Below are 22,445 nucleotides of genomic sequence, written 5' to 3' on the forward strand. Positions count from 1 at the left end.
ATCTCCTTTGTAAAAGTGCTTGATCTTGACATTTCAAACAGTATACTCTGCTGCTCATCTTCAGGAGGAAAGAAGAAAAAAAAAGAAGACGAGTTTACTGTTCCAAACATCAAGACCACAACGGCTCTTTTCAGAGCCAACCTTCTGACAAAGGAGATTTAGCACATGATTGTACCCGCAAGTTTACTAAGGGAATCAATGTGTGGTGAAGAGGTTTTCAACTAGTGGTTTAATCCCAACGTGACCTGGTTCTTGATAATTTTACCGAGACGAAGTCAAGGTAAACTATTAAGAACCAGGCCTCGGCGGGTTAAAACCACTAGTTGAAAACTGATTCCAATTCATAAATACCTTTTCAGTCAAAAGACATCAACACATATGGTAAAAAAGTAAAATAAATGCAAAAATTATAATTTTTCAATGATTTCTTGAAACACAACACCCCTCCAGCTATGAAATGGTAAGGTCCTCCGCCGCCCTCGGGTAAACAACTCTTTATAAGGGAATGATGTGCGCACATCGCGTGATGTGGCACAACTGTCTCGGCCGTTGTTCTCGACCAATAGGAATGAAAAAACTGTCTTATATGCACAGGAACTCGCGTGTCACACCCATGTTTCAACACTTTTTACTGGTCATAAACAAAGGTTTATACACATCCACGTGACGCGCTTTCCACCAGTAGGAATAGCGAAACTGTCTGTGGTATTTATGAATATATATATATAGTTAGTTCTTGATTAGATGCAGTTCACTACTTACTCATTTTGACTCCACAAACGGAATTGCTGCATTGTCTGTTTAAGAGTAAACGCTGTGCGCAATTTTGCCTTCTTTCCCATCTCAAATACTTCTTAGGATTACCAATACATTTTGAGTTTGACACTTAACTCTTGCCATTATCTTGTATTGTGGCTTTGTAAAGCAAACTACTTTGCTAGGGTTAGGGTTAGGATAAATAATATGGTTAATGTAAACCATCTTTTAAAAAAAAAATATTTTCTTACCCCCACTTATTTGTGCAATAAATCCTCCTAATTGACAAACGCATTTTGATACCTTTGTTAGTTTTGCCACACTGGAATTGAACAATATAACATTCCTAGAACGTACTCCACTTTGTTAAGAATAGACCTTGTGCATTGAAGCATCCAGCTGCCATCTTAGAGGTAAAATGATGACAAAACAATCAAAACACTGGAGATTTGTACGCGCGGCGCGCAGGTTTGGCCAATGAGTAACCTGTTTATGACCTATAGTTGAGGGCACCCATAATGTGTATAAGGTCAATTATCAACACTGTATCTTTCCTAGATTTACTACCAGTAGTAACTCTAACTCTCTACTCACATCAGAAAGCCGCTTTGCATTGTATCCAGATCTCTCTAGATCTTGGAGAGATTAAACATGGAATAATCTTTGTCTGCTGTAACTTCTTTACTGATCTTAAGAAACTCAGGAAGTTTGAGGTCATTTCCTTTCAAGGTGGTGTAAGTCTCAAGAAGTACCAAGTCTTTGCATCTACAGAAAGAAACAAACCAATCTTAGATTAATGATTATCAACAACTAACCAGAGTTGCACTTTGAACAAGACCAGTTAGCGTGTCATTTCAGTAGTCCGTCAGCTTGCACTTTGAACAAGACCAGTTACATGTCATTTCAGTAGTCCGTCAGCTTGCACTTTGAACAAGACCAGTTAGCGTGTCATTTCAGTAGTCCGTCAGCTTGCACTTTGAACAAGACCAGTTAGCGTGTCATTTCAGTAGTCCGTCAGCTTGCACTTTGAACAAGACCAGTTAGCGTGTCATTTCAGTAGTCCGTCAGCTTGCACTTTGAACAAGACCAGTTAGCGTGTCATTTCAGTAGTCCGTCAGCTTGCACTTTGAACAAGACCAGTTAGCGTGTCATTTCAGTAGTCCGTCAACTTGCACTTTGAACAAGACCAGTTAGTGTGTCATTTCAGTAGTCCGTCAGCTTGCACTTTGAACAAGACCAGTTAGTGTGTCATTTCAGTAGTCCGTCAGCTTGCACTTTGAACAAGACCAGTTAGTGTGTCATTTCAGTAGTCCGTCAGCTTGCACTATGAACAAGACCAGTTAGCGTGTCATTTCAGTAGTCCGTCAGCTTGCACTTTGAACAAGACCAGTTAGCGTGTCATTTCAGTAGTCCGTCAGCTTGCACTTTGAACAAGACCAGTTAGCGTGTCATTTCAGTAGTCCGTCAGCTTGCACTTTGAACAAGACCAGTTAGCGTGTCATTTCAGTAGTCCGTCAGCTTGCACTTTGAACAAGACCAGTTAGCGTGTCATTTCAGTAGTCCGTCAGCTTGCACTTTGAACAAGACCAGTTAGTGTGTCATTTCAGTAGTCCGTCAGCTTGCACTTTGAACAAGACCAGTTAGCGTGTCATTTCAGTAGTCCGTCAGCTTGCACTTTGAACAAGACCAGTTAGCGTGTCATTTCAGTAGTCCGTCAGCTTGCACTTTGAACAAGACCAGTTAGCGTGTCATTTCAGTAGTCCGTCAGCTTGCACTTTGAACAAGACCAGTTAGCGTGTCATTTCAGTAGTCCGTCAGCTTGCACTTTGAACAAGACCAGTTAGCATGTCATTTCAGTAGTCCGTCAGCTTGCACTTTGAACAAGACCAGTTAGCGTGTCATTTCAGTAGTCCGTCAGCTTGCACTTTGAACAAGACCAGTTAGCGTGTCATTTCAGTAGTCCGTCAGCTTGCACTTTGAACAAGACCAGTTAGCGTGTCATTTCAGTAGTCCGTCAGCTTGCACTTTGAACAAGACCAGTTAGCGTGTCATTTCAGTAGTCCGTCAGCTTGCACTTTGAACAAGACCAGTTAGCGTGTCATTTCAGTAGTCCGTCAGCTTGCACTTTGAACAAAACCAGTTAGCGTGTCATTTCAGTAGTCCGTCAGCTTGCACTTTGAACAAGACCAGTTAGCGTGTCATTTCAGTAGTCCGTCAGCTTGCACTTTGAACAAAACCAGTTAGCGTGTCATTTCAGTAGTTCGTCAGCTTGCACTTTGAACAAGACCAGTTAGCGTGTCATTTCAGTAGTCCGTCAGCTTGCACTTTGAACAAGACCAGTTAGCGTGTCATTTCAGTAGTCCGTCAGCTTGCAATTTGAACAAGACCAGTTAGCGTGTCATTTCAGTAGTCCGTCAGCTTGCACTTTGAACAAGACCAGTTAGCGTGTCATTTCAGTAGTCCGTCAGCTTGCACTTGGAACAAGACCAGTTAGCGTGTCATTTCAGTAGTCCGTCAGCTTGCACTTTGAACAAGACCAGTTAGCGTGTCATTTTAGTAGTCCGTCAGCTTGCACTTTGAACAAGACCAGTTAGCGTGTCATTTCAGTAGTCCGTCAGCTTGCACTTTGAACAAGACCAGTTAGCGTGTCATTTTAGTAGTCCGTCAGCTTGCACTTTGAACAAGACCAGTTAGCGTGTCATTTCAGTAGTCCGTCAGCTTGCACTTTGAACAAGACCAGTTAGCGTGTCATTTCAGTAGTCCGTCAGCTTGCACTTTGAACAAGACCAGTTAGTGTGTCATTTCAGTAGTCCGTCAGCTTGCACTTTGAACAAGACCAGTTAGCGTGTCATTTCAGTAGTCCGTCAGCTTGCACTTTGAACAAGACCAGTTAGCGTGTCATTTCAGTAGTCCGTCAGCTTGCACTTTGAACAAGACCAGTTAGCGTGTCATTTCAGTAGTCCGTCAGCTTTTTCACTAGTCCGTAATTCATATTGAACAGGGATGTTTCTTCAACATTAAAAAAGTCAGCTGGACCACTTTGCGAGAATGTTGACTGGTCCTCAGGTGTTTTTAACTGGCATTTTGACCAGCAGACCACCGTTAAAGACACTGGACACTATTGGTAAGTCTTCTCACTTGGTGTATCCCATCATAAGCATAGAATAACAAGCCTGTAAAAATTTGGGCTCAATTGGTCATCGAAGTTGCGAGAAAATGATGAAAGAAAAAACACCCTTGTTGGACGAATTTGTGTGCTTTCAGAATTGAATAAAAGACTTCTAGCTAGAAGTCTTTTAATATTTTAACGAGAAATTACCTCTTTCTTAAAAACTAGGTAACTTCTACAGTCAACGTTCCTTCCAATATTCTTCACCTAGACTATGGAACTCTCTTCCCAACAATCTCAAAGACTGTGCCACGCTAGAACAATTTAAATCACAACTTAAAACCCATCTCTACAGTCACAGAAGCGCTTAGAGACTTCTTTTTATATTATGCGCTATATAAGAACTGTTTATTATTATTTATTATTATTATTCAGAGGGAGTTGTTTACCTAAATGTTTTATGCTATTGTTTTGAGTAATTACCAAGCGTGTACCCTCCCTTTAAGGGAGAACGCTGCTAACTTATTGACTTTTTAATCCAAAGATGCCACACTCATGGAATGCACTGTTTTAAGTCTGTTGTTTTCAAAGGTCATGGGTAAAATATCTAGGTCATCCTGCGATGACCATTCCTTCATTAAATCAAAAACAATAAAAACAAAACAAACCTGTCATTGTCTGGTTCCCTGTAGATATCCATCTGGAAGTATTGGTCATTCCATACAAAACAACGACGAGTTTTGACAACCTGGTACCTTGTTGGTTCACGCTGGGCCAGTAGAATCTTAGAGAAGAAAGATGAACAGGAATTTAGAAACAAGTCATTATTTTAAAGTACGGCGACTAAATCAACTCCATATGATCCTTATTTAACAAGATCATCTGGATTGTTGATAATCATGGATCATGGGGTTCGTTTTTTGGGTTAACAAATTATTTAGATGTTACTTAAATTTCATTTTAGTTACATTTCAATCCCAAACAAGAAGCTTCTTCTGACTGGTGACCCTGTCTTAAGGCAGTTCAGCTTTTAACATGGTTACCAGTCTAAAGAAGCTCATAGCCTAGGAGTGAAACGTAACTACAATAGCGGTAGGTAACATCTATATTATTCTTGGACTCCAAGAAACGAATCTCAGAATCCATCTTTATCAGGAAGGTTGTATGATAAGTTAAGATCTTGATGAGAAAATGATGTAATCTATGTTGTGTATTAAGGTCATACATGTATCTTTGTTACAGAGTCCCTGTTTGTACACAAGCAACCAATGGAGTGAGTAATGACCTTTTATTGTGTATTTACAAGAGTTCTTGAGTCTGCAGTCAAGTGTTAATTTTGAATCTTGCTTCAGTTTTCAAGTACTAATGCAAAAACTCTAACAGTGCACCACATTAACCTGGGCATAGCCGTTGTGTTGTGTTATTAAGACTTGAATCAAAGTAGCAGCGTAGCAAGAAACTTGTCATGGGTGCAGGGGGAGGGGGTGTTATGCATCTATAAAATGTGAAAATCCCCGACGTTATTGTACATTCAAGATTTTACCCTCTTTATATTTTCATTAGGATGGTATGGACGCCCCCCGCCCCCTCAAAATGAACATTAAAACGGTACGCCATTTTATGGATGTAGTATTTAATAATAAGATCAGCTACATCTGTTCATAAATATTTAAGAGTTATAATAAAATATTTTACCTGGTATTGTTTGGATGTTATAGGCGTTCTGATCGTTATTGCCTGCTTAGTAATTTCTGGATGACATACGGTGTGCATGTAGGTATAGATACCTAGTATAAGAAATACATCAAGATTTGATAAATACAACAAGAATAGACAATGTTGATTTGAATGAAACTCTGTATGCCTGTATGTGTAGATACCTAGTATAAGAAATACATCAAGATTTGATAAAACCAACAAGAATAGACAATGTTGATTTGAATGAAACTCTGTATGCCTGTATGTGTAGATACCTAGTATAAGAAATACATCAAGATTTGATAAAACCAACAAGAATAGACAATGTTGATTTGAATGAAACTCTGTATGCCTGTATGTGTAGATACCTAGTATAAGAAATACATCAAGATTTGATAAATACAACAAGAATAGACAATGTTGATTTGAATGAAACTCTGTATGCCTGTATGTGTAGATACCTAGTATAAGAAATACATCAAGATTTGATAAATACAACAAGAATAGACAATGTTGATTTGAATGAAACTCTGTATGCCTGTATGTGTAGATACCTAGTATAAGAAATACATCAAGATTTGATAAATACAACAAGAATAGACAATGTTGATTTGAATGAAACTCTGTATGCCTGTATGTGTAGATACCTAGTATAAGAAATACATCAAGATTTGATAAATACAACAAGAATAGACAATGTTGATTTGAATGAAACTCTGTATGCCTGTATGTGTAGATACCTAATGAAAAATACAATAAGAATAGACAATGTTAAGCTGGATGAAACACTGTATGCATCTAGGTGTAGATACCTAGGGCCTTCCTCAAACCCCAGCTTGGACTCTAGCTCCAAGGCTCAATCTGCTGAATTACGAATTACCACGTGCAAAATACACGCTACTCCAAAAAATGTGTAGGCCTGAAGGCCGAGCTGTGTTTCCACTGTGTACTCGGCACGCAGAGGGTTTGAGAAAAGCTGATGAGAAATAGAAGTAAGAAGCAAATGTTACAGAATGTTCATTTCTCTTTAAGTGGACGATTATGTTCACTTCATAAGTTCAAGCAATGAACATGGGAACCCAGGTAGCAGGCCAAAATGGGTTCCATATTGGTCCCTTATGGGTCCCATACAGGTCCCTTATGGGCATGCTTCATAGGAATGCTCTCAAGAATAGTAAGTAGCTGCAAAACTTGTCACTGTGTATTGACTCAATATAAATGCTACACTGTCCACCATCTTGAAGTGCTACGTGAAGACAATCTGAGCATACTGATCGAAACGTTTTGTTGAAACAACCGGTTCCTTTCAGAACCACTACTACCCAAAAATATATTTTCACATGGTATTACCGTAAACCTCTCTCAGTTAAACTTCCACAATGCAAAGTTTCAAATAGTGGACAGCCCCAGCTCCCAACCAGCCAAGTACGAGGGCAATATTACCTTTTTGTCCACGTTTTCTCAGCCTTGCTTTTGTTCCACCACTTGATGAGACTAGATAATCGTGCTTCACTTCAAAGTCTTCAAATGGAGGAAAGACATTCTCATCCGGTACTTCATAGATGAGAAACTTCCGCTTGACGCTGTTCTTGGCCAAACGATCTCCGATGTCTATTCCTAAACGATCAGTTATTGCCTGCAAGAAAATCAGAAATAAAATTTGTTCAAATAAGACTTAATTTCAATCCTAAATAGTTATATTGAAAGACTTTATTAAAATGGAGTAACTGCAAACTAACTTAAAAAAAACACCAATTAAAACATTTAAATGTTTCGCATTTTTCTGTCATCTATTTTGATTTTACAGGATCTTCATTTCAATAAAATAGGATTACCAATAAAAAACCGCACCATAGACAAGTAATCACACATCCTTTCTGAAGTAGCTCTGTTTAAATGCTACTAGATGGGTCTCAACTTGAGCATTTCCAGGTGAGGCCACAAAATAAGAACTAAAGAAATACTTCATCAAATTCTCATTGCATTTAAACTAATCAGAATCCAACTGCAAAATTTGCCAGAATTTGATGGACTGAATGCTGCACTTCTTTGTGATTTCAGGTTTGGTTCATGTGGCTGCTAAGTGAACTAAGATGGGATTTAAGAAGAAACTATAAATAAGTAGTAAACTTGTGGGTACAACCATGTGTAAATCTCTTAGGGTGAGTGTTGGCTCTGAGAAGAGCCAGTTAGGTTTTAATGTTTCGAACAGTATACTCGGTGCATCTTCAGGAACTGTTCGAAACGTCAAGACCAAACTGGCTCTTCTCAGTGCCAACACTCACCATAAGAAATTTACATATGGTTGTACCCGGTAGTTTACTATTGATGTATAGTTTCTTCCTATTTATCCACACCATGCAAATCTTCAAACAATACTTAACATGGGATATGAGACATTGCATGGTGAGGTATCAATGTATATTCTGTTTGCGGTAACATCATGTGTACAATTCATTCTTGAGAACTTGGCTTTTTTTTCACCTGCCGCAAAGTGGCTTTAAACTAAATTACATTATTACTGTTTGTTTGGTTTTACCCTGACACCAATGTGTGTTAGCACTGTATACACTGTATACAAAGTACTTTCCTGAGTTCTGTGAAAAAATCACAGGCATATTACTCGGGTGGGATCAACCTTTGAAATTCTAGAGCAGATGTCGTACCAACTTAAACAGATTCATTGTTGCTTATTCCTCTTACCGTGATCATTCTCTTAATCTTAGCTTCAAAGTCTGTCGAGTTATCAATAATATCAAAGTATGGATGTCCAACCCAGGCTTGTTTCGTCATGTTATCCACCTTGACTGCAAATGCACAGCTTTCCGATCGTGTGGCGTTACCTTGGGAACCATTATAGAATTCATCAGCTCCAATCGCCGCTGATTGCTGAAAGAATACAATCAAAACAATTCAATTCAATAAACAATTATAATTATCATAATGGCAGTTACAAAGACAAGTCACGTTATTTACAAGTATATTATTATGTCGGTGTGAAAAATGAATGTCGCATAATAAACAACGCAATGAAAACACAAATCTTCAAACAAATTCAAGAAGCCTTTAAATAACCACAAATATCACGATACTCTATGAGACTAATGTAAGGTTTTTTCTACCCTGTTGTGGTCCTTTTTGGACCTCTTTGTAATTGATTGCAATTTGTCTGTTCACTGCCATATATTTTTGTTTTCTCTTTTTTTTATAACCATTTTAATTGTCATGAAAGAAGTTCAACAGGCTGGTAAAATATCAACTTAATAAATGTTTTTTTCTACAAAACACAGCCAATACTCACGTAACTATCATTTATTTTACGTTTAGTAGTGATGGTGCTTCGTTCTGAGGATGACTACCGGTATATAGTGATACTAATCAAAAAGTAAACAAACATTTTGTGAGTAATGGCTGTGTTTTGTAGAAAATTCATTAAATAAGTTAATTTTAAATGTATCTGTTTAGTGCAACTTGTTAAAAGGAATTGGCATGTTTTTCTTTGTTTTTGTACCCTTGATTGTGTTTTGACTAATACTTTTCTGAACTCCATTTCCCTAGTTTATGTATGATTATAAAGTGCAATTTAACCTATCGGTTACCATACGGTCCACTCCTTCCTGTTGTTTTTTGTTTGAAATATAAACCATTAATAATAATAATAATGATAAAAAATTGACAAACCATTTTGCTAACCCTAGTTCATATAAATTGCTCTATTAAAACCAACATGCAGAGAAAAGCTGGGAGAATGATGATGATAGTTTGTACAAAAACCGGGTTGGTACCAATAAAAACATTCACATCAGAGTATTTTTTAATAACTTTACCCTGTACACATCAGCCTGCAGAAAGTACATAACATTATTTTTTCTACTAACCATGTGTATGACCTGGTCGTATCTTTTGTCTCGTAGATCCACATTATCAAACCCATACTGTTGCCTCATTGCATCCCATTTCCCTTCAGGAAGATCTGCCGAGGAAAGAACAGAAAAACTTTCAAGAAAAGTTGGCTCAGCAAAGTTTATTTCCTTCCTCGTTGTCAGTGTGATGTAAATTCACAGCACTCTGGCTGCGGTATCAGTCATCTACTCACTATACATTACTCTGGCTCGAGTATCAGTCATCTACTCACTATACATTACTCTGGCTCGAGTATCAGTCATCTACTCACTATACAGCACTCTGGCTCGAGTATCAGTCATCTACTCACTATACATTACTCTGGCTCGAGTATCAGTCATCTACTCACTATACAGCACTCTGGCTCGAGTATCAGTCATCTACTCACTATACATTACTCTGGCTCGAGTATCAGTCATCTACTCACTATACAGTACTCTGGCTCGAGTATCAGTCATCTACTCACTATACATTACTCTGGCTCGAGTATCAGTCATCTACTCACTATACAGCACTCTGGCTCGAGTATCAGTCATCTACTCACTATACATTACTCTGGCTCGAGTATCAGTCATCTACTCACTATACATTGACCATTTTCCCCATAATGGGTTTTCACAAAAACTTAATCTTCATCTCGTCTTTGGTTTATTCATAATTTCTACCTCATTGGTTCATTTCAAAGTCTTATATAATGAAGTTAACATCTGTCTTAAGAATTGCCAGCAAAACCAATGCAATTATCAGCACTGTTTACTGGTATGGCGTAGACATTAGTGAGAAAAGGAGACCTAGTTTATTTACTTTTTCATGTATTTTCCTCCTTCAGTGAAAGTAAACATGTCTCGCCTCAAAGATGTTACTGATTTATCAGAGTTATTTTCTCAGTTGTTACTCTTTGTAGTGTTGTCTGGTTCAATAGTCTGATTGACAAAAACTTAAAGAAGTTTTGTAGAATCAAGACTACCAGCGAGGTTATCGGTTAGTAAGTGTATAATTATACAAGATCCTAAACTGACATGCTGTGGCGTCCATAGCCCCACGGTCACAGATGATCAAACATTTCTTCTTGCAGGTTTCAGCCAGCGTGAAAAACGTATCTTCAGTTTGTAACATCGTCTTTAGCAGGTTCACCTGAAATGTGTAAGCTGTCAAATTGGACACAAAATAATTTAAAGATGGGTTAATCTTTCAGGTCATGATACAAAACTACATTCTTATTTTAAATTTTGGCTGATCTTTTATCACCCATTCTTGATTTCTAAAAAAATGTTGTTTCTGAATATCATCTCATAAAAAACAAAAAAATATTCCCGACTATGTTTGTTTGCCCTTTTTGATTCCAACCCCTTGTGTAGAAACCAGCCCCTACACAATACCCCCCCACCACCACCTTGTCACTTTCTTAATTTTATGTACTTTCTCCACTTGACAGCTTTTGTTACACTATGAACCTGTCCATGTATGTTGCTGGCCTGTATGCTTCGTTTTTGAAAGGACAAGGGCACCAAGGCATTTTCTTCTTGATAAAGGGCATCCTATGAGGAAATTGTAAGTTTCTACTGGAGCATTTCAATGGCACCAAGGCAATGACCAGGGGGCATGGAGGCAATCGCATTCATTGCCTCCGTTAAGTATAAGGCCTGATGTTGTGTTATCATTGAGCCTTCAAGAAAGACTCTTCTAGTGCCGGGACCTACTTCTTTACATTTCAGAAACGGTTAGAAAACTAACCGTCGAACACAACGACAAATCAATCCTTCAAACTCACCTTCCTCCTCACTTAGCTCTGGAAATTTCACTCCTCCACTACAAATTGAAACAGAGAAATCCATAAAAAGTGATTAACGGAAATGTTTACTTTCTTACACATCAATGGTTTATTCCATTAATGATTGCCAATTCCTGATAGGTGTCATTCAACACATCAAACAGGGCTGAAGTAATACATTCAGAATACAGCACAGGGAATATTGTTCACAAAGTCTCTTTTTCATAAATATACACATTCAATTACAGGAAAGAGAAACAAACCAAAGTGGCTTATTTATAACGGAAGATATTCCCTTGATTTAAAGTACCTGAGAGAATTCAATATTAATTTTTAGTCGAATAAGAGACATGTTTGCATTCTGTGCAATAGTTTAGTTCCTTACATGATCCACATTTGTTTTTAGCAATTTCAGTTCAACATTCAGGGATAGCGCAGACCGAAACACTATTTATTTAAAGCTTTGACATTTCCTTAAAGGAAAACGTTGCCTTGGATCGGACGAGTTGGTCTATAAAAAGCATTTTGTAACCGTTTCTTATAAAATGCATATGGTTAGAAAGATGTTTTAAAAGTAGAATACAATGATCCACACAAATTTGCCTCGAAATTGCGTGGTTTTCCTTTTACTTTGCAAACTAACACGGTCAGCCATTTATGGGAGTCAAAACATTGACTCCAATAAATGGCCGACCGTGTTTGTCGTTGATGTAAAAGAACAACTGTACAATTTCGAGGCATGTTTGTGTGGTGGATCATTGTATTCTATTTTTACAACATCTTTCTTACCATATGCATTTTATAACAAACGGTTACAAATGCTTTTTATAGACCAACTCGACCGATCCAAGGCAACGTGTTCCTTTAACATACAGCTGTACTGTCTGATAATATAGAATCTTGACATTCCTTGCACATGGACCTCCTGATGCCCACATATTAGGACAATAACATAGATAATACATAGATAAAAAGATAAATATTCTAGCAAAGAGATGAAATGTCTACTGCATCTAATCAAATGCTTATCAGCCTAAACTGTCCACACATCACGTCAAATATCAAAGATAACACCAGATGTGGAAATAATCAGCATTTAAGATGTCAAGGTAAAAATGTCTTCAAGATATATTTCTTTAATAGATGTTAAATTTCTTGTTATTTTTTTTCATAAAAAGATTTCTTTGTCTGTTTGATTGTTGGGGGTGGGTGTTAGTTTGTTTGTTTGTTTGTTTGTTTGAGTGAAAGGGTGCCTAAGTTTGTGAAAATAATACACAAGTTTTGCAAGATCATCAGGAGCATGTCATTGGATAACATTTTAAATTATAGATTTTGTGAATTTAAAACATTTTAAATGCCCTTCACTTGATCTTCGTCAAAATCTAAAATAATAGTGTGCTGTGAATTTTTCTAGATTGATTTGATTACAAACTAGCCAATTGCTAGTCAATCCATAGCTTCCAACAAAAGATTGGTAAAGTATCTGGATTATAAACTGACTCCACATCTCTCTCCATGTACATCACACCTTTAATGATCTGCATGGACAGGTGGATTTGCCATTCTATAAATATCACACAGTGCGCATCTGATAAGTGCTTAATTGGTTCTGCGTAATAGCAGATATACGACACTCACTCTACGTGTGTCGTGCCTGAGCAGTTTAATGCATCAGACCCAAGTTATGGTGGCCAAGTATTCAGGATGAAGGTTCCAATTCAAATCCTAGTCATGACACTTGTGTCCTTGAGCAAGACACTTAATTGCTTCTCTTCACCCATTTGGCAAGAAGGATAAATCTGAGGTAAAGCGATCAAAGTGTGAAAGGGCTGCCCGTTATTCCTTGAGGAATTGCCCTCAGAGAATAGACTATTGTAAAAGGGACTTAAGATGACTTTGGATGGGGGGGGGGGGGTGTCCATGACGAATAATCATCAAGGCCTGTCACTCAAAAAGAAGAACAACTTAATAAAATGGCACAAATCAGGGTAGGACATGGTTTCTCTGCTGACATTGCAAAAACACTGGAATTATTTATTTGCTCTTTTTAAATAATGCTCTTATTCCCATGTTGTTTTGTTGTCTTTCAGGGACATACAACGTACATTATACTTACGATAATAGATGAGTAGCCGTTTCTGGAACCATATACACTTTGTATCCCAAATTCTCAAAGAAGGTTCTAACGTGAGCCTGTCCAGTTGTCTTCCCTCCACATGGACCTAAAATACAACAAATATCAATCTCAATTAAGTCAACCTCAAATAAGTAAAAATGTCATTAAATCTATCATTTCTTAATAACTCTCCAGGTTAAATTTGGAAGTGTTTTCATTTGTTAAAACCAAACAAAAACAAAAAGTGTATCATAATTTTTGCTTTCAAAAGTAATTCTGTGCCCTTACAATGTATATCTGCAAAAATTTACAGAAATTCCCTGTCACGGGTCCGAATCCCACCCGAGTGATAGTTGCCCACATACTGTTGATTTGAACTTGGGAAAGTACACAATGTACTAAGGTACATAGCGCTTCATACACATCGGGCAAGGGGCCATTCATAGTCAATGTTAAAATATTTTGATTTTAAATATTGATTCACAACACAATATTACTCTATAAACTAAAGAATAAAGTAATGCTTCAAATGATGCAGATTTATAAGGTCAAAGGACTCCAAGATCCAGCAGATCGAGCAGCCTTCTTTATTTTATCATGTAAAAAAAAAAAATCAGTTATTTCTTTTGACCCACCCACCCACAATTTCGAAAGAATATAATTTTTACTATTATGAATGGCCCCTAAGATAATTTATTTTCTTTATCCCTTTTATATGCAAAAAAATATGTGTATATAAATTAAAAATTAAGATCTATTAAATTTGATAGACCTGTATCTACATTAAATTTGATAGGTCTGTTTTGTAAATTGTTTACATTAATATTCTTTATCCCTGATCGCTATCAAATTGTGTTACTTTACGTGTACCACTGCTAAAAATATAGGATTCAAATTGTCTCTAACTGGGCAAGCCTGGTGTACTAAATGTTGCCAAGAACCTGCTCTTAAATGGCAGCTTTTTCGATGCGAATCCCATCGAAGTGGTGTCAATTTCTTTCACAGGACTACTGAGTAGGCCTATACAGTGCTTCATACGTGTATGGGCAAAAACCGTTATAGAAAACTTAGCATCAGACCAGGGCCCATTTTCATAGAGCTGCCTTTAAGCACAAGTAGCTAAGCTTAAAGGCAGTGGACACTATTGGTAAATACTCAAAATAATTATTCGCATAAAACTTTTCTTTGTGACGAGTAATGGGGAAAGGTTGATGGTATAAAACATTGTGAGAAACAGCTCCAAAAAGTGCCATAGTTTTTGAGAAAGAAGTAATTTTCTACTATTTTGATTTCGAGACCTCAGATTTAGAATTTGAGGTCTCAAAATCAACCATCTAAACGCGCACAACTTCTCGTGACAAGAGTGTCTTTTTCTTTCATCATCTTCTCGCAACTTGGACGACCAATTGAGCTCAAATTTACACAGGTTTGTTATTTTATGTTTATGTTGAGATACACCAACTAAGGCTATAGTCTTTGACAATTACCAATAGTGTCCAGTGTCTTTAAGCAATAAAAAATTGTGCTTTACCCGAAACAGGATACCAGCCAAACTGCTATGTCACATGTAAAACTTGTAACCAATATTTTTTTTTTTTTCAAAATTTGTTGTTTAAGCAGCTTCGTCGCGATTCCAACAATGTTCAGGAAAATTAAAAAAAATTCTTAGATTTTACACTAATAAAATACTTTAAAATACTAATTCACCCACAAAAATTACCCTAATTCGAAGAAGCACAACTCAATTCATTACAATGCACACATCACCTTCACGCATGCAGATTCTTAATATATTTTTATAGGCGCTTGAAGAGGGATGGGTAATCAATTCAAGTTGTTTGTTTTCCACTAAAAATAGATTTGTCTAAACAAGAGCATTGATCAACGCCACCCTGCCAGCAGGCAATCAGCGAACACTCATTGATTAAAAAGGGAAAGAACAAATGAGTGCAAGAAGTGTTCCCATTGTAATATCTCTCAGAAAAGGATTGACGCGTCTACAGAAACAAATTGCACATGAAAAACATGGGCTGCAAGATCAAATTCTGTTTTGTGGAGCACTCATTTTTCAGTAGAAAGTCATTATAAATAAAAGTCTCTAACCTTGCATTAAACAGTGTCAAATGTAAATTTGATACCTTTAGAGCCACTTTTGTCATCATCCAAAAACATTTGTACTTGTCTACAAAAAAGGTTTAGTTCAATCCTGAATTTTGAAAACATTCAAACCAAAACGGCGATGAATTGAATTTTTTTACAACTGAAAAATTCCTCTTTGAAATGCATCTAGACCAATTTTGTTTGTAATATCCAATGACATCTTGTTCAAACTTCACTCTGAAACGAGTATCAAATAAAATTGCATAAATACACCTTTTTACTGTAAGGCTTATGTAATTTTGCCCCAATTTTCTTAAGGATTCTACACTTAAAAAAAAAGTGCATCACCAAAAACAAATTGACTTTGGAAGCCCCTCTTTAATATCACCATGAAGGGACCTCCATGGAGACAATTTAAATGAACTCGGACAGGTCTCGACTTCTCTGCAATCTGCAGGGCACTATACTACAGCTCATTCTCTTTACATAAACATTACAACATCGGTGATGGGCAAAAAAACAAATAATCTTTACCCCTGATGCAAAATTAACATCTTTTACATTACAAGTCTCTACTTTTTTTTACACTGATAGCACTGGAGTGCCATTCCATAGTCAACACTGATCATGTAGTAGTACAATGGGTCAAGGGTATTTATTTATGTGTGGTTGCTAGGGTACATATGAACAAAGGAACAAATTGCAAAGGAAGTGATAGGTTTTTAGTTCAATCAGCTGTCAACATAACCTTAGACCTCGACACTCAAAGTGAAATGTTTGTTAACATGGCTGACCCATCATTATGGTGTAACACTCTACTAAAGCTGAATGGTGTTCATGAGTTATGTATAAATACACGTATGTTGTTCATGTGTGATACACAAAGGATGTGTTAATAAACGTAACAAGTTCTTAAAGCGCATTTCACAGTAACTGTCTCAATGTGCTTTACATTAGTGCCCTGCTCATTTTTGACGTACACAGAGCGTATGGTGTTCATGTAATGTATCATGCAAAGACTTAAAGCCATAATACTTTCTGTAAACAGTATTGTCCAAAGGCCCACACTTCGTGTATCACAACTTATTTATAAAATAACAAACCTGTGAAAATTTAGGCTCAATTGGTCACCGGAGTCGGGAGAAAATAATGGGAAAACCCACCCTTGTTTCCGCACGTTTTGCCGTGTCATGAGATGTGTTTAAAATAAATCCGTAATTCTCGCTGTCGAGAATTGATAATTGTTTTAATGTTTTCTAAAAAAGTAAAGCATTTCATGGAATAATATTTCAAGAGAAGTCTTTTACCAAGTCCTTCTGCAAACCCTGTAAGTTATTTGTAAATCTGCGAACTTATTTTTTTTTCTGTTCCGAAAGTGTATAATGGCTTTAAGCAATGTTAATTTAACACAGACACAAACCTAAGCAAAGCTGTGATACAAGGGCTTTTACTTATCTGATCACAGTTTAATAAATCTTGGACTTCTAGAGTATGCATTTTCAATGAGTTTCAAGATAAATAATTCTCATGTACATTGTAGCATTGTATTGAGTAAGCAATGCTCTATGAAACAAGAGATATGAATATTTCCTAATTACATTTATCAGATTGGTTTGCTCTTGACATTTAATTCATATGACCTCCAGATTGACCTTGAGTTTCTAACCATGAACAGCTCGTTATCTTTTAATCAACTCCTAGTCAGACTCCTAGCCTTTATGTGATCATAGAGAAAGCTTTTAGATTGACCTTGAGTTTCTAACCATGAACAGCTCGTTATCTTTTAATCAACTCCTAGTCAGACTCCTAGCCTTTATTTGATCATAGAGAAAGCTTTATGTGTACATATCCTGGTAACTTTTAATGAAGACACACGTCAAACATTGAGCAAACAGAACAAGTCTTCCGGACATGTTCACAACTTCACAGTAAAATGTTTATCTAAATTTACTAAATGAAAGATCAATATTTAATGATTTAAAAACATATCAATTAATAAAAACCCTAACAAACGATGTTTGTGGATTTTGTTGCATTTTCAGTTCAGATTACTAAATAATCTTGCATGATTCTGAGAAACTTGAGGTAAAACATGTTTTTTTTTTTAAGAAACAGATACATTTTTATGCAAATATTAGAATAATTTTTAGGGATCATTTTGTAATTAAATGATTCAGTAACTTGGAGTATAATAAGAATTAGAAGAAACCCATTTTATTTCTGATGTATGATGTATGATTTATGATGTATTTGTTTTGGTATGATGACCAACACCATTTCGCATCAGATAAAAGAGAACACAAAAAAAGGGGAAAAAAGAGAAAAAGATTTATTTTAAAAACCTATATCAACGATTAGAAGTGATTTTGTTATTCCAATCATTTTATTCTATTTCTGATCATTCTAACACAGTAAGTATCTCTTTCTTCAGGGAAATCTTTGAGCAAAACAAAAACACTATGACATTTAATATCTTCATAAACGTTTTTGTTTGTCCCATGACTGACATCCACCTTTCGCTTGGATTTGACTGACAAGTGAACTATTCCTTAAAACATAAATTTCTATATAATTATCCATTACATTCAATGTAGTTTTAATTGTTTAAAGTGGGTAAAAAAGTATGCAAAACTGCATATGTAGGATCCAGAGTGACATGTATCTAGGATTGTACCCCTGTTTGGTTTGTTTCTTTGTTGAACTTAATTGGTTTGTATCTTCCTTGAGTTTGGTTCACATCACAGAGAAAAGAATTGAATCGTCCACCAAAACACAACTTCCATAAACAGCACTGGATGATTATTCCTCAACAATTTCCCCTGCCCTCTATTCAGAAAGAAAGCTGTTTCTGACCAACACTTTCTCACAAACCATGAGCAAACCCAGATAAAGATCATGATTTGGGTAAAAACTAGCATAAAAGTATCCTACTCATCAGAATCATAATAACCATTGAACCACTTTCTCCCAATTGCTTCATTCTTGTTTAACTATACCCCACCCGCCCACTTCCCTTAACTTAACTCTTAGGTAGGTGCTTACTTATTCTTACATTTAATTATTCCCTCAACATTCCATGGACACAATGTGTCATTGATGCCAAGCGGAATGCTACCCACTCTTCTATTCCTGATGAGTAAGCTAGTAAGTCAGCATGGTCAAAATAATGGATACACACCCTTTGTCCCGACACTCAAGTCCCATTCCTGGAATTACATGAACGCCATGGAGGCCATTGCCTTTTTGCGCCCCCCCTCCCCCCCCCCCGGTCCATGGCCTTGGTGCCCCTTCAAAAGTTTCCCATACACTGTAATGTCTTGTGTAATTCAATTTCGGTCGCACTAAATACCGACAACTCACGACCCCTCACGACCACAATTTTTAAATGCACTTAAACAAAACATTTTAACATAAGTCAACCGTTGAATATATGCACAAGAGTCATATGCATCTAAATCACTTTTTAACTGTTGAAAACTTTGTTCTTTTAACTGTAAAAAATGTGTTTTTTACCCCGAATTTAGTAGCAAACGGATTTAATATTGGCCATGTTGTCTTTCGACGTACCTGGACGATTTTATTACACCACAGGGGGCTGAGTTGTATTTTTTTCTTTTTGGTTTTAGCTGCTGTTTTTTCCCCTTTCTTGTTAGTAACTAAGCCGACACTCTGGAATTCAATAAAAGGGAAGATTTAAATATAATATTTTTTAAAACTCTATGGGGACTATGAGAGGCACATAATATGGTAAATAATCATCTTGCATATTGTATCACCCCTGCGGTGTAATGGAATCATCCAAGTACGTCGAAAGACAACATGGCGGATATTTTCCTTCGTTACTAAATTCGGGGTAAAAAACACTTTTTGTACACTTAAAAATACAATTTTTTCAACAGTTTGAAAGTGATTTGGGTGCATATGACTCTTGTGCATATATTTACCGGTTGACTTATGTTCAAATTAATGTTCTGTTAAAGTGCATTTAAAAATTGTTGTTGTGAGTTGTCGTGAGGGGTCGTGAGTTGTCGGTATTTAGTGCGACCCTTCAATTTTAATTTTTTTTATTTCAGCACATCCAACAGCACAAGCGCCAATGACAGGATGGATAATAACATTAAGCTTAGGAATAGGAAATAAAACTTTGAAGGGATGTGTAAATAAGGGAATAAAAGGGTAGTGACAAGTTCTTCGGCTGTTTAAAACCGGTTTGGCTCGGGCCTTTATCGCACGGCAACGACCCTGCAAGGTTTTAAACGGACATTTAAGAACGACTCACTACTCTTTTATTCCCAGTCATAAATGACCTTTTGTTAAACAACTTAAAAAAAAACAGTTTTTTTATGGACACTTTGATACTTGAAAAATTGAGGTTTGAAAAAAAAATCAAAGACTTTGTGAAGAATTTGTTTGGCGTCAGAGATGCCAAGTCCAGAGGCCAGCTATGCACAAGATTTTTCAAAGCCCCTCCACCAATAGGAATAGCGAAGCTGTCTTGGATATTTATGAATGTAAACTAATGAATGACCGTGATGTGTATAATAAACATGTAGGTAAACATTTTTTTCAATAGCTTATAATATTATTATCACCCCCCCCCCCAATTTAGGATAGGTTGTACAAAATGTAACAAATGCTTTATCAACAAAACTCCACCCTGACGAAGAAATCCCTGATTGATTGATTGATTGAATTTATTCGGATAAAAATACAGCAAGAACATACTCAAAATACAAACATGTACTTAACAACAGGAGAAAAGACAAAAAAACAAGATAGAAATACTGCAGAAAATTATCCAAGGATAGCCCAAAAAAGCCAATAACTTAGACTTATTTCCATTGGGGTCCTTTGCTTTTAAAATAAAAATATAGTCTTACATTTTTACAAATAAAAATATAGTCTTACATTTTTACAAATGAAAACCAAATTCTTTCCCAAAGAATATTTATGTCCAAATTATTTCCCACGTGATTGTATCACCATATCACTATGATCACCACGTTTGTACGTCACGGCACGGCAACCACATGAAGACAGTGCCAATCAGCCATGTGTAGTACTACTACTACTACCTTTACGACAGTGCAACGTACATTGCTTCCCATGTAGGCCTCAATCAGCCATGTGTAGTACTACTACTACTACCTAGTACATGTACATGTACTAGTGCCACTACAACAGTGCAACGTACATTGCTTCCCATGTAGGCCTCAATCAGCCATGTGTAGTACTACTACTACCTAGTACATGTACATGTACTAGTGCCACTACAACAGTGCAACGTACATTGCTTCTCATGTAGGCCTACTTAACTTGTACCTTTGGCTCCTCGCTCGATCCATCTCGAACGAGTCGACAAACCAGCGCCACATTTTATATAATAATATCCACTAAAAAGCACTAGCTCTTCGCGTTTAATCACATATTTCTTCAATCAAAACAACTTACCTCCAGTCAGAACGACTTTGTATACTTTTCTCTCCTTTTCCATCTTGGTTCGACTCAATCCAAAGTATCTATGATGGAATAATTTACGAGGAAATATAAATTGTCGTGATGATGAAAACATCAACAAACGTGCATGCTTTACGTCGTGGTGGATTGTTTACAACGTAATGGCGCGCTATCAGTGGCGCGCTTTCGTTTCATTCATTAGCAGAAAAATGTAGGTCACCAACAGGCTGGTTCTGTATGTTGATTATTGATTGCTACCAGCATCGTATCTGGGTCGTCTAGGTACCATGCATAGTAGGGCGGCGGCAAAAATGAAACCTTTTATCAATGATTTGGATCATTCAATTGAGTTGATTGTTATGTTAATTTCTAGAGATCCCAGCCGAATTGACCTTTTTAATATTGGGAGTTTCATTATTGCTCAGTAGGGTATATTTATGATGGAGGTATTTCACTGATCCAACAACCATTTTGTGTAAAGTTAGCGGGTGATGTGATTGTTTTGACTTGAGTCATTCAACCACAAAGGAAGGAAATGTCCTTCCTCTACGACCTAATGTGTGGATTAGCAATTCCTGTTGTCCTATTTACAACTTTAAAAATGTCACCCAACGACTAAAAAAAAAAAAAAAAAAACCTCAAAGGGACACTATAAACAAATATTGGTCAATTCATTTTTCATTCCTGTGACCTCCTTGTGAGTGCTAGTCACCATCACGAATGAAGAAACCATTATCAAATTTATGCTGAAAGTTCATTTGTTGTGCAAGGGTGCTAAAGGATCTTATGATTCAGTTTTTTTTCACTTAGAATAAAATAAATCAAATTGACCTGTGAATTGCAGTACAACTGAATGCAATGCTCTTCAACATTCATAAGAACACCAACCTCGACATGGCAGGCAACTGCTCTCCCAATATTGGCTAAACAGTGGGGGAAATCCAGCACTGCAAGAAGAAAAGCAAATACCGGTCATAGAAAGCAAAAAGACTCTATATATCCCGTGGTAGAAAATTGTACATTTGTTTGATCTGTGTCAAATTCCAGACTGAGTAACCCTTCTGCCACACCCACAGCCCCACAAATCCCCATTACGTCTCTGGCTTCAATAATTTGATCATAGGTCACAGCTACATTCCAAGAAGTAGATCGATGCACTCAATCATTTACTGAAAGAAAGACCAAAGCTCTTACAGCAATAAGCAATTTTGAGATATGGTGGACCCAATATGGTTCTAATAGGTTTGGATAAATCTGTCTCATCACACACCCAAACCAAACAGTGCACTGCTATGTGTCCACTATACCTCAAAAAGGCTCTAATAGGTTTGGATAAATCTGTCTCATCACACACCCAAACCAAACGGTCCACTGCTATGTGTCCACTATACCTCAAAAAGGCTAATTGATGGTTCTAATAGGTTTGGATAAATCTGTCTCATCACACACCCAAACCAAACGGTCCACTGCTATGTGTCCACTATACCTCAAAAAGGCTAATTGATAAAATTAAAAAAATTGTCACACTGGCAAAT

General features: G+C 36.8%; 1 protein-coding gene across 3 annotated transcripts; it reads right to left on the minus strand.

The window, feature by feature from the left end:
• Positions 1-1,019: 1,019 nt before the first annotated feature.
• On the minus strand, positions 1,020-22,443 carry LOC117290396 (TRPL translocation defect protein 14-like). Of its 3 annotated transcripts, XM_033771780.1 has the most exons (12): positions 22,397-22,443; positions 21,799-22,301; positions 20,905-20,972; positions 13,354-13,459; positions 11,238-11,275; positions 10,486-10,614; positions 9,442-9,536; positions 8,267-8,452; positions 7,007-7,199; positions 5,561-5,652; positions 4,534-4,649; positions 1,020-1,521 (listed from the first exon to the last, which is right to left on the minus strand). In XM_033771780.1, exons 2-12 carry the CDS (start codon positions 21,804-21,806, stop codon positions 1,386-1,388), a joined length of 1,167 nt encoding a protein of 388 aa, XP_033627671.1. In that variant the 5' UTR covers positions 21,807-22,301; positions 22,397-22,443; the 3' UTR covers positions 1,020-1,385. The 3 variants fall into 3 exon arrangements, with proteins under 3 accessions (XP_033627671.1, XP_033627670.1, XP_033627672.1); XM_033771779.1 differs by lacking the exons at positions 21,799-22,301; positions 22,397-22,443 and having other exon boundaries at positions 20,905-21,139; XM_033771781.1 differs by lacking the exons at positions 20,905-20,972; positions 21,799-22,301; positions 22,397-22,443 and adding an exon at positions 20,362-20,436.
• Positions 22,444-22,445: the final 2 nt, after the last annotated feature.

This window comes from Asterias rubens, chromosome 5 (genome assembly GCF_902459465.1).
Source record: "Asterias rubens chromosome 5, eAstRub1.3, whole genome shotgun sequence".
Taxonomy (NCBI): Eukaryota; Metazoa; Echinodermata; class Asteroidea; order Forcipulatida; family Asteriidae; genus Asterias; species Asterias rubens.

Excerpts from the sequence above, each read along its gene's own strand:
- LOC117290396 (XM_033771779.1), bottom strand. The coding sequence starts at position 21,025 with ATGTTTTCATCATCACGACAATTTATATTTCCTCGTAAATTATTCCAT. Across the intron at positions 11,276-13,353 it reads ACGGCTACTCATCTATTATC|TGGAGGAGTGAAATTTCCAG; the intron begins GTAAGTATAATG and ends TTCAATTTGTAG. Across the intron at positions 10,615-11,237 it reads AGAGCTAAGTGAGGAGGAAG|CTTACACATTTCAGGTGAAC; the intron begins GTGAGTTTGAAG and ends CCAATTTGACAG.